Raw genomic sequence first — 11,430 nt, 5'->3', positions numbered from 1 at the left:
TCCCACTGGTATTACTTTTCAAATTTCTTCAAACACTAGTGCAAATCTCCTCAGTGACACATCGTAATTTATAGCTGGGAGTAGCATTTTACACCAGCTAAGAGAGCACCCTGTGTGTCATTCTGGTAGATAACCTGACTTCTGTTAATTTAGGAAATAGCACATGATCACCAGTGTTAAGCTGCAGACCTTGAAGCAGCATGTTAGGGATGGGAAGGACTAAATCATACACAAAAACACAATAGGGCTGATATTTTATTCAACTAACTCTTCCATGTTATATCCATGTTACACATTTGCAGTTGCAGGAGGCTCCTGAGTTGCTGGCTGATGCTTGTCCTGAAACCCCTTTCGGTTCATGTTCATTTTTTATTAATTCAAACAGACGTGTCCCCAGAATGCTAAATGTGCAGTGTCCTTACGACTTCTGCAGGGAGCTCTCCTCTTCCCCCCTCCCACTGGCATTGTGATGCAGCTCTTAAGCCAAGTGACCCAAAAAGCTAAATTGTGCTTGGGAGACACTTAATTTGGCTGTAAGCCCACTGAAAGACGTATAGCAGGGGGGACCTTTGGGAAAGCTGAGTTCTGCCTGGCCCAGGCTCACCACCACACAAGCAGAGAACAAAACATATCGGATCCGGGCTATGTCTGTCTGTGCCCATGTGTCTCAGCGGGATGACAGACAATGAAAGCCCAGAACTGACAAGGAGGAAGAGATGCTGGTTAGGCTGGAGAGACTAGAGCCATTAATGCGATTGGATGAGACTGTCGGGATGGGCAGCGCATGTTTGTGATAACATCATAACCTATTGAACTGATTGTTCAATGAAACTAGTGAAAATTCCCCCTGGTCCCAGAGAACGGAGTGGGAAGTGGAAAAAGAGCTTTGAAGGAAGCACGGGAAAAGCTCACGTGGGTTTGCTCTGCTTACCGATGAACAGGGCTGCAGAATGTCGGATGGACGGCTGGGAGCTTTCCAGATACTTTAAAGCCTGGAACAGGAGCCTGGGGATGTTCCTCTCGTTATTCTCCATCTAGGAACAGAGCAGGGAGAAATGCTCAGTGCAGACAACGTGATCTGCCCACAGCGGGCAGGCCAGGGCTGCTGAAGCTCAGAGGGAGGGCAGGGCAAGAGCCAGTAGGAGCCCAGACGATGGAGCTGCCCCTCTCGGAAGGGCCGGATGCAGAGGGTGCCCAGCAGTCCCAGTGTCCTAACCCCACAGGGCCTGCAGGGCAGCAGGGGAGTGGAGGGCAGGAGCAGGGTGCACAGCCGCTGTGCCCACCCCACAAGCAAAAGGGGCAGGACCCCACGGGAGCCCTTCTAGGAGGGGCTGCCTCTGATGTCCCTGCGTGACGAGCGGGGTGGAGAACCCCCTGGGTGCTCGGGGGGTGGGGCTAGAAAGGTCTCCCTGAGCTCCCCACTCACTGCTCTGCGGGCCCAAGGAACACACCTACCAGGCACTTCCCGACGCACGGCAAGAGCTGCGAGGAGCCGTCCCAGGCCAGGCTGCAGAAGAGACTCTTCGGATTGGCCCAGCCAAGGAACACGGCGCAGCGGAAGAGGGTCACTTTGCAGCTCTGCAGCACAAGGGGAGAGCGAGGGGCCTCGCTGAGAGAGGGAGCGTCTGGGGCACGTCCCCTCCTCCCTGCTCCTTGGGCTCCTGCTCTCGCTGCCAGGGGAGGTTCCTGCCCCTTGTTCCCAAAGGGAGGCTGCTCAGGGGAGGGGCTGAGAACTGGCTGGCGAGAGCCGGACGGGATCTCCACAGCTCAGCCCTTCTGCGCAGAGACGGCAACGGCAGCGCCAGGCCGCTCTGGGACCCCAAAGGGTCTGAGCCCAGAGGCCCTCCCCTGTGGCCCCTGCACGTCCCCAGTGGCCCTGGCTGGGCAGGGGCTCTGGAGACGGGTGGGGCCCAGGGGACTCTGGCGCTTTGCTCTCTGGAAATACCGAGCGCGGCACTTACCAGGATCACGCTCTGCTCCTCGTCTGCCAGGTGGAGCAGCAGCGGGAGCAGGCAGCTGGTGAGTTCCTGCTGCATGGCCAGTTTGTCTGGGTCCTTCACCCCACTCAGCATGGTGCCCAGCAGGGAAATGGCGGCTGAGCGGACACTGCCCCTCTCCTGGCAAGGACACGCGGGGGCAGGGAAGCCGGTGAGAGCCGGGCCGTGTCCCTGGCCACAGAGGCTGCTCTGGGCTCCCCTCCCGGGGCCCTGGGGCCTGGCGCTCACGCCTGCCCCCTTGGGGAGCAGCAGCAGGCGGGGGAGGATCTGGGCACAGGAGGTTCGGGGGGGAGGCTGCAGCAGGGCTGGGAGCTTGGTGCTCAGGTTGGCCCAGAAGGGCTCTGCCAGGGAGGGGGCTGCGTCGGAGACACCCCACACTTGGCAGGGGCCCCCTTGGGTGCTGCGTGGCTGGCCTGAGGGGGGAAGGGGCTGGGCAGGGACATAGCAGGGCGGCAGGGAGAGGAGGGAGGGGGAATGTGCTTCTCCGGGGTTCCCAGCCTTACGTGGTCAATGAGCGGGCGCAGGCTGGCTGACATGTCCTGGGAGATGGAGCCAAGCCCCTCCCCGGCGAGCAGGTTGGTGGCGTCTGCCGCCTCCGTCATGGCCTCCAGGACAGTCCTTGCGTCCGTGGCGCAGAACATGGCGATGGTCCCGGGCAGCTGGGCCCGTATCAACTGCCCCTGTGGGAATGCAGAAGGCAGCTCCCCACTGTCCTGGGACGCAGCCTGGGGCAGGGGCTGGACCCTCCCTCCCCATCGGCCAGACCCCAGGGATGGCCCAGCCCCCAGCAGGGGAGAAAGTCCTTCTCCTGCCGCTCCGCCAGGTGCTTTGCACCCCTGGCCCTTGAGCAGAGCCTGCCCTGTCGCCTGCCGAGAGCCGCTCCAGGCCCCGCCCACCGAGCTCTGACCCCGCCCCCCGACTCCTCTGCCCTTGCCAAGTTTGGGCTTTGTTGCCCGAGTCTCCTCCCCCCACTGCCCTGAGCGACGACCTGAGTCTCCTTCCCCGCCCCACAGCAGCGGATTTAGGCTTCCCGAGGCCCCGTGCATGCACCGAGTCAAAGGAGGGGCCCCGTGAAATTTCGCTGCCCGGGGCCCCGCAGCAGTCTCACCCGCCCTTGCCTCCCCACCACCTACACTGACCATGCTCTGCCTGGGAGCAGGGACACCCCCTCGCGCCTGGTTTGCTCAGTATCGCACCCCAGGATCTTTGGCGCTGGGAGCACCACAGGCTTCCTCGGTCCCCTGGTGTCAGATCGGGGCTCCCTGGGGCACCGCTGAGAGGCAAGTCAAAGGCAAACTCCTCAGAGACAGGGCGACTTCCAGCCCACGACTGGGGCCCTCCCTCTGAGGCACCAAACCAGCCACACAGAGCACTGCTGTTCCCCACACTGGATACCCCAGCAAGCCCTGAGACTCTCCCTCTGAAACTTTGCACCGACATCTTACATGGCCCACGTGCTCCAAGATTTGGTGCAAACATAAAGCAGGGCTTGCAACAGTGATGTGTCGGTTATCCCCCAGCCGGGCAAGCCAGGCCCCTCACCTTCCCCGGCCAGAAGAGAACACTGGCCAGGCCTCGCAGACAGAGCCTCCGTATCGCAGGGTTGTTGTCTCGGGTCCATTCCATCAGGTGTTCCTGGAGGTCTGATTTGGTGACAGTGCTGAGGATGGAAGGACTCTGGAGAAACTGGAAAGAGAAAATCAGCGTCAGGCTAAGGAGCAGAAATCTGCCTTTGGTCTGTGCCTGCTCCATCATCTTTGCCAACTGGCCACTTTCTGCTGCACAAAATCTCTGGAGTGAAGGAGCCAGTGGCTGGTGTTTGAAATGGTCCATTCCTAGAAGGGCAACTAATCCACAAGCGCCTAATGAACTCCAGGGACAGAGGACTCTCTGGGGACCGCTAAGCGTCCTGGGCAGAGCGCTGTGGCAGAGGAAAAAGAAACCCCAGGGGAAGGCGAGGAGAGAGGCCCGGGCTTGGGGTGCTGGAGAAACATCTCCTCTTGTCACATGTCCCAGGGAGGTGCATGCAGCCAGGAGCAATCTCACCCTGCCCCCCTCCACTCTGCCCAGTCCCGCTAGTATCTGCGTGGGCAGAGGAGCTGGCTGGCTGTGAGATTGCTGAACCGCTGGCCATGGGCCCCAGCCCCTATTGGCCCAGGAGGGGTCTGAGCTGCTCTGCACAAGCCCACATGTGCCAGGCCGCTCCGGACTCTCACCTCGGTGCAGAAAGTCAGGGCGATTTCTCTCAGCGCCTCCTCCTCCTCCCGACTCTGCACGATGGCGATGGCCTCTCTGAGAACCACAGGGACCTGTGGGTTCCGGTGCTCGACCATGGTTCTGGAAGAGCAAAGGGAGAGTCCCCGGGATTACCAAAGGGAGAGACAGTCCCTCCCCCATTGCGGGGCTGAGAGGGCCGGCTGGGGCAGAGGAGGATCTCCCGCCCAACTCCCATTGCCCAGACAGGCCGCAGGAAGAGGAAACTTGAGACTCCTACCTTGCGATCAAGCCCACCCCTCGGGAGAAGTGATGGCGGGAGGCGATCATTTCCCAGCCCTGCTGTAACTGGATACTGGCAAATTCCTTCCAGTATCTGGGCATGGAAAAGAGGGTCTTCACGGCCTCCAGGGACGTGCTAAACTCAAAAAGAAAAAAAAATCCTGGTGTCAGAAATCTACTGCAGCCCAACCCGCTCAAGTCCTGGGGCACAAGGCATGGTCAGCAGTAGCCGGTTTCCCCCGGGATGGACCCAGCACCCTGTCGGGGCTCACTGAGGTTTTGGCAGGTGGCGACACTGCAGCTTCTGCAGATACTCGGTGCCCTCGCTCCCAATGGTCCAACACCCGACTCTTCGCTGGGGCCGGCACCAGGTCACTGGGCACATGGGCCAGATCCTTAGTTGGTGCGAGGGAGCAAAACTCTGCCCGTTTGCAGCAGCTGAGGTGCCTTCGGGCTCCCCGGCTCCCCCCAGGGGAGTCCACACGGAATCAGCTTCATGGTCCCTCTTGCTCCTGCCTGCCTGTGACACGGCCCCCCTGCCGGGCTGGGCCCCAGTGCTGCAGGTGGCGCATGGGGAGGTACCGACGTGGTCCCTGCCTGTGCTGGGAAGGAGCCGGCCTGTGGGCGGGGTCAGAGGAGCAAGCGTGACTCACAAGCACACGGGTGCCCAGCACCGCTCCCCCCAGACAGACCTGCCCAGAACTGCGCCTGGGCTCCGCAGGGGCCGTGTGTGACCTGCGGGTGCAGCAGATCAAATCTGTTCTTCCCCTTCCTTTCTGCCGTTACCTCAAGGGGCTGAGGCGGCTGGATCCCTCAGGGCTGGATTTCTGGCTGGCCGTCCAGGTCCCTGGCAGGCGCAGGTCCAGCACATGCTGCACCTGCCTGACGCAGAGGAAGAGCAAGTGAGGAAACATTTGCAAGATGGCTTCTCGGTATCCCCACAGGAAAAAGATCTCATAGAGCGTGTCCATAGCCTGGAGTCAGAACGAGACAGAAAAGTCACTGAGCTGACCCCACCTCCCATCCGCTCCCATGGCATTTTGCTGTCATGCTGGTGCCGTTTCTCACATCCTTGTGGCTTCTGAGGAAGGAGGGTTAGTTCCTCAGGGGGGAGGGGAGATGTGATGGCCCCCGACCTGTCTTCCATTGCTAGAATGGGCACAGAAGGGAACCTCTTGGAAAGATCAGAAGAGTCCAGCTGACATTATTCTCCATTATCTCTCTCCATGGCCTAGCCCTCGCCCTTCGCCTTCCCAGGCCTGACCGGAGGGGGCGACACCATCATGAGGAGACCCAAACTTCTAGGCGCATGTACAGGGCATCCCACGATCCCTCTGCTGCCTGAGTAACTCCAGTGCCACAAGCAGCAGGGAGCCGGGGCGATGCTGGGAGGTCGATGCAGTTTCAGTCCAGACCCCACGTTGCTCCCAGCGACTGGCTTTCCAGCAGGTCCCGGTTTGCAGGTCCTCGTTTTCACTCCCCCATCGTGCTGGGCTGCTTGTGTGTTCTGGGCCCAAGGTAGCAACTTATCCTTGTGTCGAGGATCATCTTCCATGAACTTCCACGGCAGTTTTGTGTCTTGTTGAATCCCTCTTCTCACCCACCTGTCTGTGGGGGCAGACCGAGGCTCTAGGGGTGTGAATGTTCGAGAAGCAGCATAGTTCTGCCATGAGTTTTCAGGTCACATTAGGCCCTTGGTCCATTAAACGTCTCTCACAGCAGCCCGACCCTCGCAAGCACCTTCAGGAGTTCATTGGCAATAACAGCTCGTGGGGGGACTCTCTGGGGCACCGGGTAGCGTTGTTAGGATTGAGTTTTTTTCTTTTTTCTTTCTTATTTTAGGTATAGTAACGTAGCAGTAATATAGCAATATAAGGCATATATATATATTAATATACATTTAATAGTTTACAAATCAAGTCCTTTCAGTTGAAGGTCTATTTTCTTTGTTCCGAAGTAGAAAACCAGTTCTGGGTATTTTGGCTGTGTTAGTAAGATTAGAGGAATTCTGCGAATGTTGAAGGCCAAGCTGTAATTGTTTAATTTACAATGGTTTTGCTTTTTCATGCAGTTCTGTAACCCCGGAGACTTGTGCATGTAAGAAGTGTGAATGTGTTGAGATAAGATGCAAAGTTATATGGCTTTAGAACCAGATGGTCAAAGGAGGGGGTTGAGCGAGTGTGAGCGAAGTCCTGAGGATGAGACAACCTGACTGCAGAGGAGTCATCTATAACCACCAATGCGTACCCCTACTCATGAGAAGATTGAATAATTGGCAGATTGATGAGCCTTAGAGCGGAGCAAGCCACCCGAAAGGACGATTGACAACAGGATGAACCTTCGAGAGATGTTCTGGGAACACTCACATCAAAAGATAACATTCCGGTCACAAGCGGACAGAGCGAGATCCATGGATTTTAACAAGAAGAAGGAATATATAAAGCAGGGTGCTTTGCTATGGAACTTTGCGTTCGTCTGCCACACTATCTGGAGAGGAGTATCGGATCGATCGACCGACAAGGCCCTGCTCCCCCCTGTGCTCAATCTACCTGGCCACTAGATTGACACAGACTCTGGACTGGTAACTATATCATCTGGCAGAACTGTGTATGCATGATGTTTTGTGTCTGTTTGAAAAGCATAAGCAACTGTTGTATTCTCAATCGATGCGGCGTACTGCCTTTCCCCCTATAAAAGATCTCGGTGTAGCCCACTAGCACGGAGGTGGACTAATGGTCCATCCTGCTCTTCTAGAAGGGTTCCACCAGATCTAAGCCAATCTTCTCACAAGGTGTCCCTGCCAGGGATAAGGGCATCAGTGGTCCTGCATTGATCACTATTGGGCTGCTTTTCTGGCACTCGGGGCACGTGCTTCCTCCCCAGCCAGAAAACCTGCCGGGCTACTCTCTGTAGAGTTTTCTCTCTCCCGAAGGGTCTGGCCCAGGGCACTGCACGTCCCAGGCACAACAACTCCTGGCAGAGCAGTCACAGGAGCAGTAGTTGGCAGATGTCGGTCTTGGTCAGTGGGTGCTGGACCCGGCGATTAAGAAGGTCCTTGCTGATCTCAAACCGGGACCCTGGAGCCAGCACTGAGGTTGACCATCTCCCTGGCTTGTGTCTGCCCCTTGCTGCCAGGCCTTGGAGGGTTGGGTCACTCCTTTGCTCTTGGAGAACATCCCCCCAAGATCCCAAACTACTTCACCAGGGTCAATGGGAACTTCTGCCGGGTCGGGTTCAAATCCTCCTGCCCCAGTTAGAGGGACCCCGACCGTGCTGCTTCTTTGACTCTCTCAGATGCCCCGGCTTGGGGTCTGGCTTCCCTGGCTCCTCTGAGGCCACGTAGTCCTCAAGCAGGGAGACAGTTTCAGCGAGGGCACCGGGCGGTGTCGCTGCGCCCATTCCTGCCTGCCCCCGGCAGGATCCGTGTCACGGGCGCGATCACAGAAGACTCCTTGGGGGCGTTTCCCAGAGCGCTGGCAAAGCCGCTGACACTCGCTTCTTGGCACTCAAGAGCTTCTCGCTACACTGTCCTGCTGGGCCAGGTCTCCTGGTCTCCCCCAGCCGAGGCACAGAGCAGAGACCCTCCCCCGCCCCCAGAGCTATACAGACATTGAGTCTATTGTGGTCTGAGGTCACAACTGTTTACACAACGCTTGACAGTGAACAAAAGTGATTTTATTAAGCACAAGCTGTGGGATTTATGTGTTTGCAAGTGAGAAAGGGCAGAGCAAAGTGAATTACAAATGTCAAATAACAAGAAACGCATCCGTAGTTTTAACACACACTCGAGCCTCTGACAAACTCACCCTCCAACTGTTCTTATTGGGTTAAAACTCCCAGCAAGGGAAGGTCTCTGTGTTTAAGGATAAGTCATTTGATGGTGGAAGCTCCCCCCAAAGTTAGTAAATTTGTGACTCTGGGGAGTTTTGTAAGCAGCGACTGCAAAGACCAGGCTTCATTTTTTTAAGTTTTCTTGCAGGTCCCTACGTTCTGTGCTCAGGGTGGAGATCAGCCCTGGCACGTGGTGTCCTGACCCTGCACTGGGGCTGCAGAGGTGAAGCCTGGCTGCCTAGCAGAGAAGGTCGCACCCCCACAAGCGTGCTGGGCGGGCTCCAGCTGGAGGTAGCTAGAAAGGCCGGTGGAGCAGCTCAGAAAGGGCAGACACCTACGGGGGCAGAGGTGCCGCTGGGGCTCCCGAGGAGAAGCGCATGTGCACCCGGACGCCGTCACCAGTCAGCAGGGAACCGCAGCAGAAGCCCCGGTTTGGAGGAAAGAGACGGCGCTCAGGATGGGAGAGAAGCTGGCAGGAAGCAGCCCAGGGCGGGTAGTTGAACCCCGGGTGCTTGGCGTCTTTCGGCTGGATTCCCCACCCAGCTAGTGGTGCCCCACTCCAACGCTGACAGGGTGCACTGGGACCCGGTGGAGAGGGTGGCCTGGGTCCCCCTGGCCCTCCACACCAATCCCACCAGGAGTTCTAACACACCTCTGGCTGCTAGGCCTGTGTGAAGGGAGCTGCCCTGTTGATTTGGAGCACAGGGAGTTAAGCCCTGTGTGCAGGGAGCTGCAGGGTTGATTTGGAGCATTGGGACGCACACGGGGTTGAGCTCCAAGTGAGGGGCCTCCGTGTTCGGTGGCGAGTTCGCTACGTGACAGCGCCAGTCTCACTTACGGCCAGAGACACGCTGCGGCTCCTCTCCTCCCGGTGGCTCTTCCGGAGCTTGTCCAGCAGCTGGTGCAGCACGTGCCGGGAGAGCTGTGCTTCTTCCCCCAAGGCCTTCCACAGCTCCCTGGCACCTCTGCAAGGTCAGAAACCGAAATCAGAGCGTCCCTGCTTGCCCCCCCTTGTGTCCCCAGGGAGAGGCTGGGAAGGCCGGCGGGAAAGGGGGCCCTTAGAGGAGACGCCCGGGGGCTGGGAGGCTGAGGCAGGTGAGTCCCTTCCATGAGCTCTTCATTTATTCCCTTCCCCAGAAGCCTCATTGCTCCTGCAGCCTGTGCCGCTGCTTCCAGTAACTGCCCTGGGGCTGCGCACAGCGTGACACCACCCAGCCCAGCCTGCACCAAAGGCTGCTCGGTGACATTTACGCTGGAGTCACGGCCCAGGGATGCTCCCCAGAGCCTGGTCCTGCCCCTCTGGTGGAGCTGGCGGGAAGGGGGGTGACCACAGAAATCAGGAGCCTGCTGGAACTCTCCAGGGACCTGTCACGTCTGCACTCTGGGCAGGGAAGGGGGAGGGGCTGGTTTCCAAGGGGCTGGGCCTGGGCATCTCCCCTCAGGAGGCAGGGACAGCCCCGTGCCCAGCAGGGAGCTTGCTCCATCGCTGTGGCCTGCCAGGCCTTTCCCGCGCTCTGCCCTGGAGGAGGAGGGAGGGGCAATCAGGCTGAGGTGATAACAGCCTCTCCCTACCTCTCCCATGGCAGCGCGTGGGCCACACAGGCTGGAACCACGTCCCGGGGGTGGGCGCGAGCCAGCAGGGCGATGGTTCCCAGCGCGGCTCTTCTGGCTCTGGGGTCCTCGACGTCGTCCAGCCAGGTGAAAATCTCTCCCACGACGTCTCCCACCTGGAGGCAGCCAGAAAGCTGAGGGGGGGGATTGCCCAAGAGCGGCCTCCTGCCAGGTCACCCCTCCTGGCAGACGGCGCTCGGAGAAGGGCAGGAACGTCACCAAGTCAATGAGCCGCTCTTGGTCCCAGGTCCCCGTGTCACGCGGGTAGAATTCCTGCCTCCCCAGAGGGCGATGGAGCTCAACTGATCAGGGCAGTGACTGATGCTCACACCTCCTAGGAAGGGGCTGTAGAAATGGACTCGGGCAGAGCCCTGCCTGCACCAGTCTAATTTCCGGGGGGGGGGGGCACCGGAGCCGGTGGGGCCGGGCAGCAGGATCACACGTCACAGGCACCGGGGCAAAGTGCAAAGCCAAATGGTTCCTGCTGCACCGGTGGGTCACACGAGGGCCCTGCAGGGCACGTGAGGAAACCCCGTCCGCTCCGGGAGCCCAGCGTGGCGACCCCTCGGCAGACTCTGTCAGTGCCGCGCTCCAGGGTGGGGCTGTGACCCACCTGCTGTGGGGCTGGGCTGGCCCCAGGGACGTGTCCAAGCTCCAGCGCACAGAATTCTGGAAACACCTGCCCACCCCAGCACCGAATGGAAAGGGGCTGAGCCGACCTGCCAGACCGGGACCCTGTGCCCCAGGGCCGGTTTCCTCAGAGCCAGTTCTCCCAGCCCCTCTCCCCACACGCCCCTGCCCCTCGCCGGGCGTCTCTTACTCGCTCCATGCGGGCGCTGTGCTGGGACACGGTGGCTCTCAGCGCCTCCTCCGCCGCCCGAAAGCTCTCCAGGGCGGGGGCCGGCAGAGCCTTCACGGCTGCCAGCAGCAGGGCTGTGGGCTGGGCTGAGGCAGGGGGCTCCCCGAGGGTCTGCAATGAACAGGGGCAGAGCCTGTAGGGACTGAGCATTTCCACTGGGCAGCTGCCCTGGGACACTCGCTCCCTGGGGGCTGGCAGGGCCTAGTGAGCATGGAGGAGCCTGCTGAGACCTTTGATTGAGCAGCCTCGCCCGGTGCCAAGGGTTCCCCCGTCCCCTGGGCACCACAGGCCCCTGTAACTCACGACCCCTGCACTCAGGAGACCTGCCTTTGGCTGATAAACCGGCAGAGCCCTGCAGATCCCTTGTGGAGGGCAGCAGAGGGGTGACTGGAGAACATGCCCCATGTTCCATCCTCCATCCTGGGCCTGAGCAGATGGGCCCAGCGGCTCTAGTAGCCCATAGTGTCCGCGCGGAAAGGACGGAGTGCAGGGCCCTCATGGAAACGCCCTCTGCCTTCACCACCCGGCAGCGTGTGGCGCTGCCTCCCAACCGGCAGGAATCACGGGCAGGACAGGAAGTAGCTGAGACTGAGGCTACATCTACAATGTAGCCTTCTTGAGGAAAAGCTTATGCAA

General features: G+C 59.4%; 1 protein-coding gene across 1 annotated transcript; it reads right to left on the bottom strand.

Annotated features, from left to right (window-relative positions):
• Positions 1 to 3,506: 3,506 nt before the first annotated feature.
• LOC142820452 (maestro heat-like repeat family member 5) lies at positions 3,507 to 11,040 on the bottom strand. Its single transcript, XM_075909277.1, has 7 exons — positions 10,756 to 11,040; positions 9,897 to 10,051; positions 9,163 to 9,289; positions 5,280 to 5,467; positions 4,492 to 4,629; positions 4,214 to 4,334; positions 3,507 to 3,683 (listed from the first exon to the last, which is right to left on the bottom strand). Exons 1-7 carry the CDS (start codon positions 10,942 to 10,944, stop codon positions 3,507 to 3,509), a joined length of 1,095 nt encoding a protein of 364 aa, XP_075765392.1. The 5' UTR covers positions 10,945 to 11,040.
• Between the last annotated feature and the right edge of the window lie 390 nt (positions 11,041 to 11,430).

The sequence above is a fragment of the Pelodiscus sinensis genome, chromosome 26, assembly GCF_049634645.1.
Source record: "Pelodiscus sinensis isolate JC-2024 chromosome 26, ASM4963464v1, whole genome shotgun sequence".
In the NCBI taxonomy this organism is placed as follows: Eukaryota; Metazoa; Chordata; order Testudines; family Trionychidae; genus Pelodiscus; species Pelodiscus sinensis.
The sequence above is the reverse complement of the archived record's forward strand: the minus strand, read 5'-3'. Positions and strand labels throughout refer to the sequence as shown.

What these genes read in the sequence shown, in the direction of transcription:
- LOC142820452 (XM_075909277.1), bottom strand. Translation starts at nt 10,944, where the DNA reads ATGCTCAGTCCCTACAGGCTCTGCCCCTGTTCATTGCAGACCCTCGGG. An exon ending in GCCGCAGCGTGTCTCTGGCC is followed by an intron (nt 5,468 to 9,162) that starts GTAAGTGAGACT and finishes TTCTGACTCCAG; the next exon opens with GCTATGGACACGCTCTATGA. An exon ending in CCCTGACTTTCTGCACCGAG is followed by an intron (nt 3,684 to 4,213) that starts GTGAGAGTCCGG and finishes TTCTCTTTCCAG; the next exon opens with TTTCTCCAGAGTCCTTCCAT.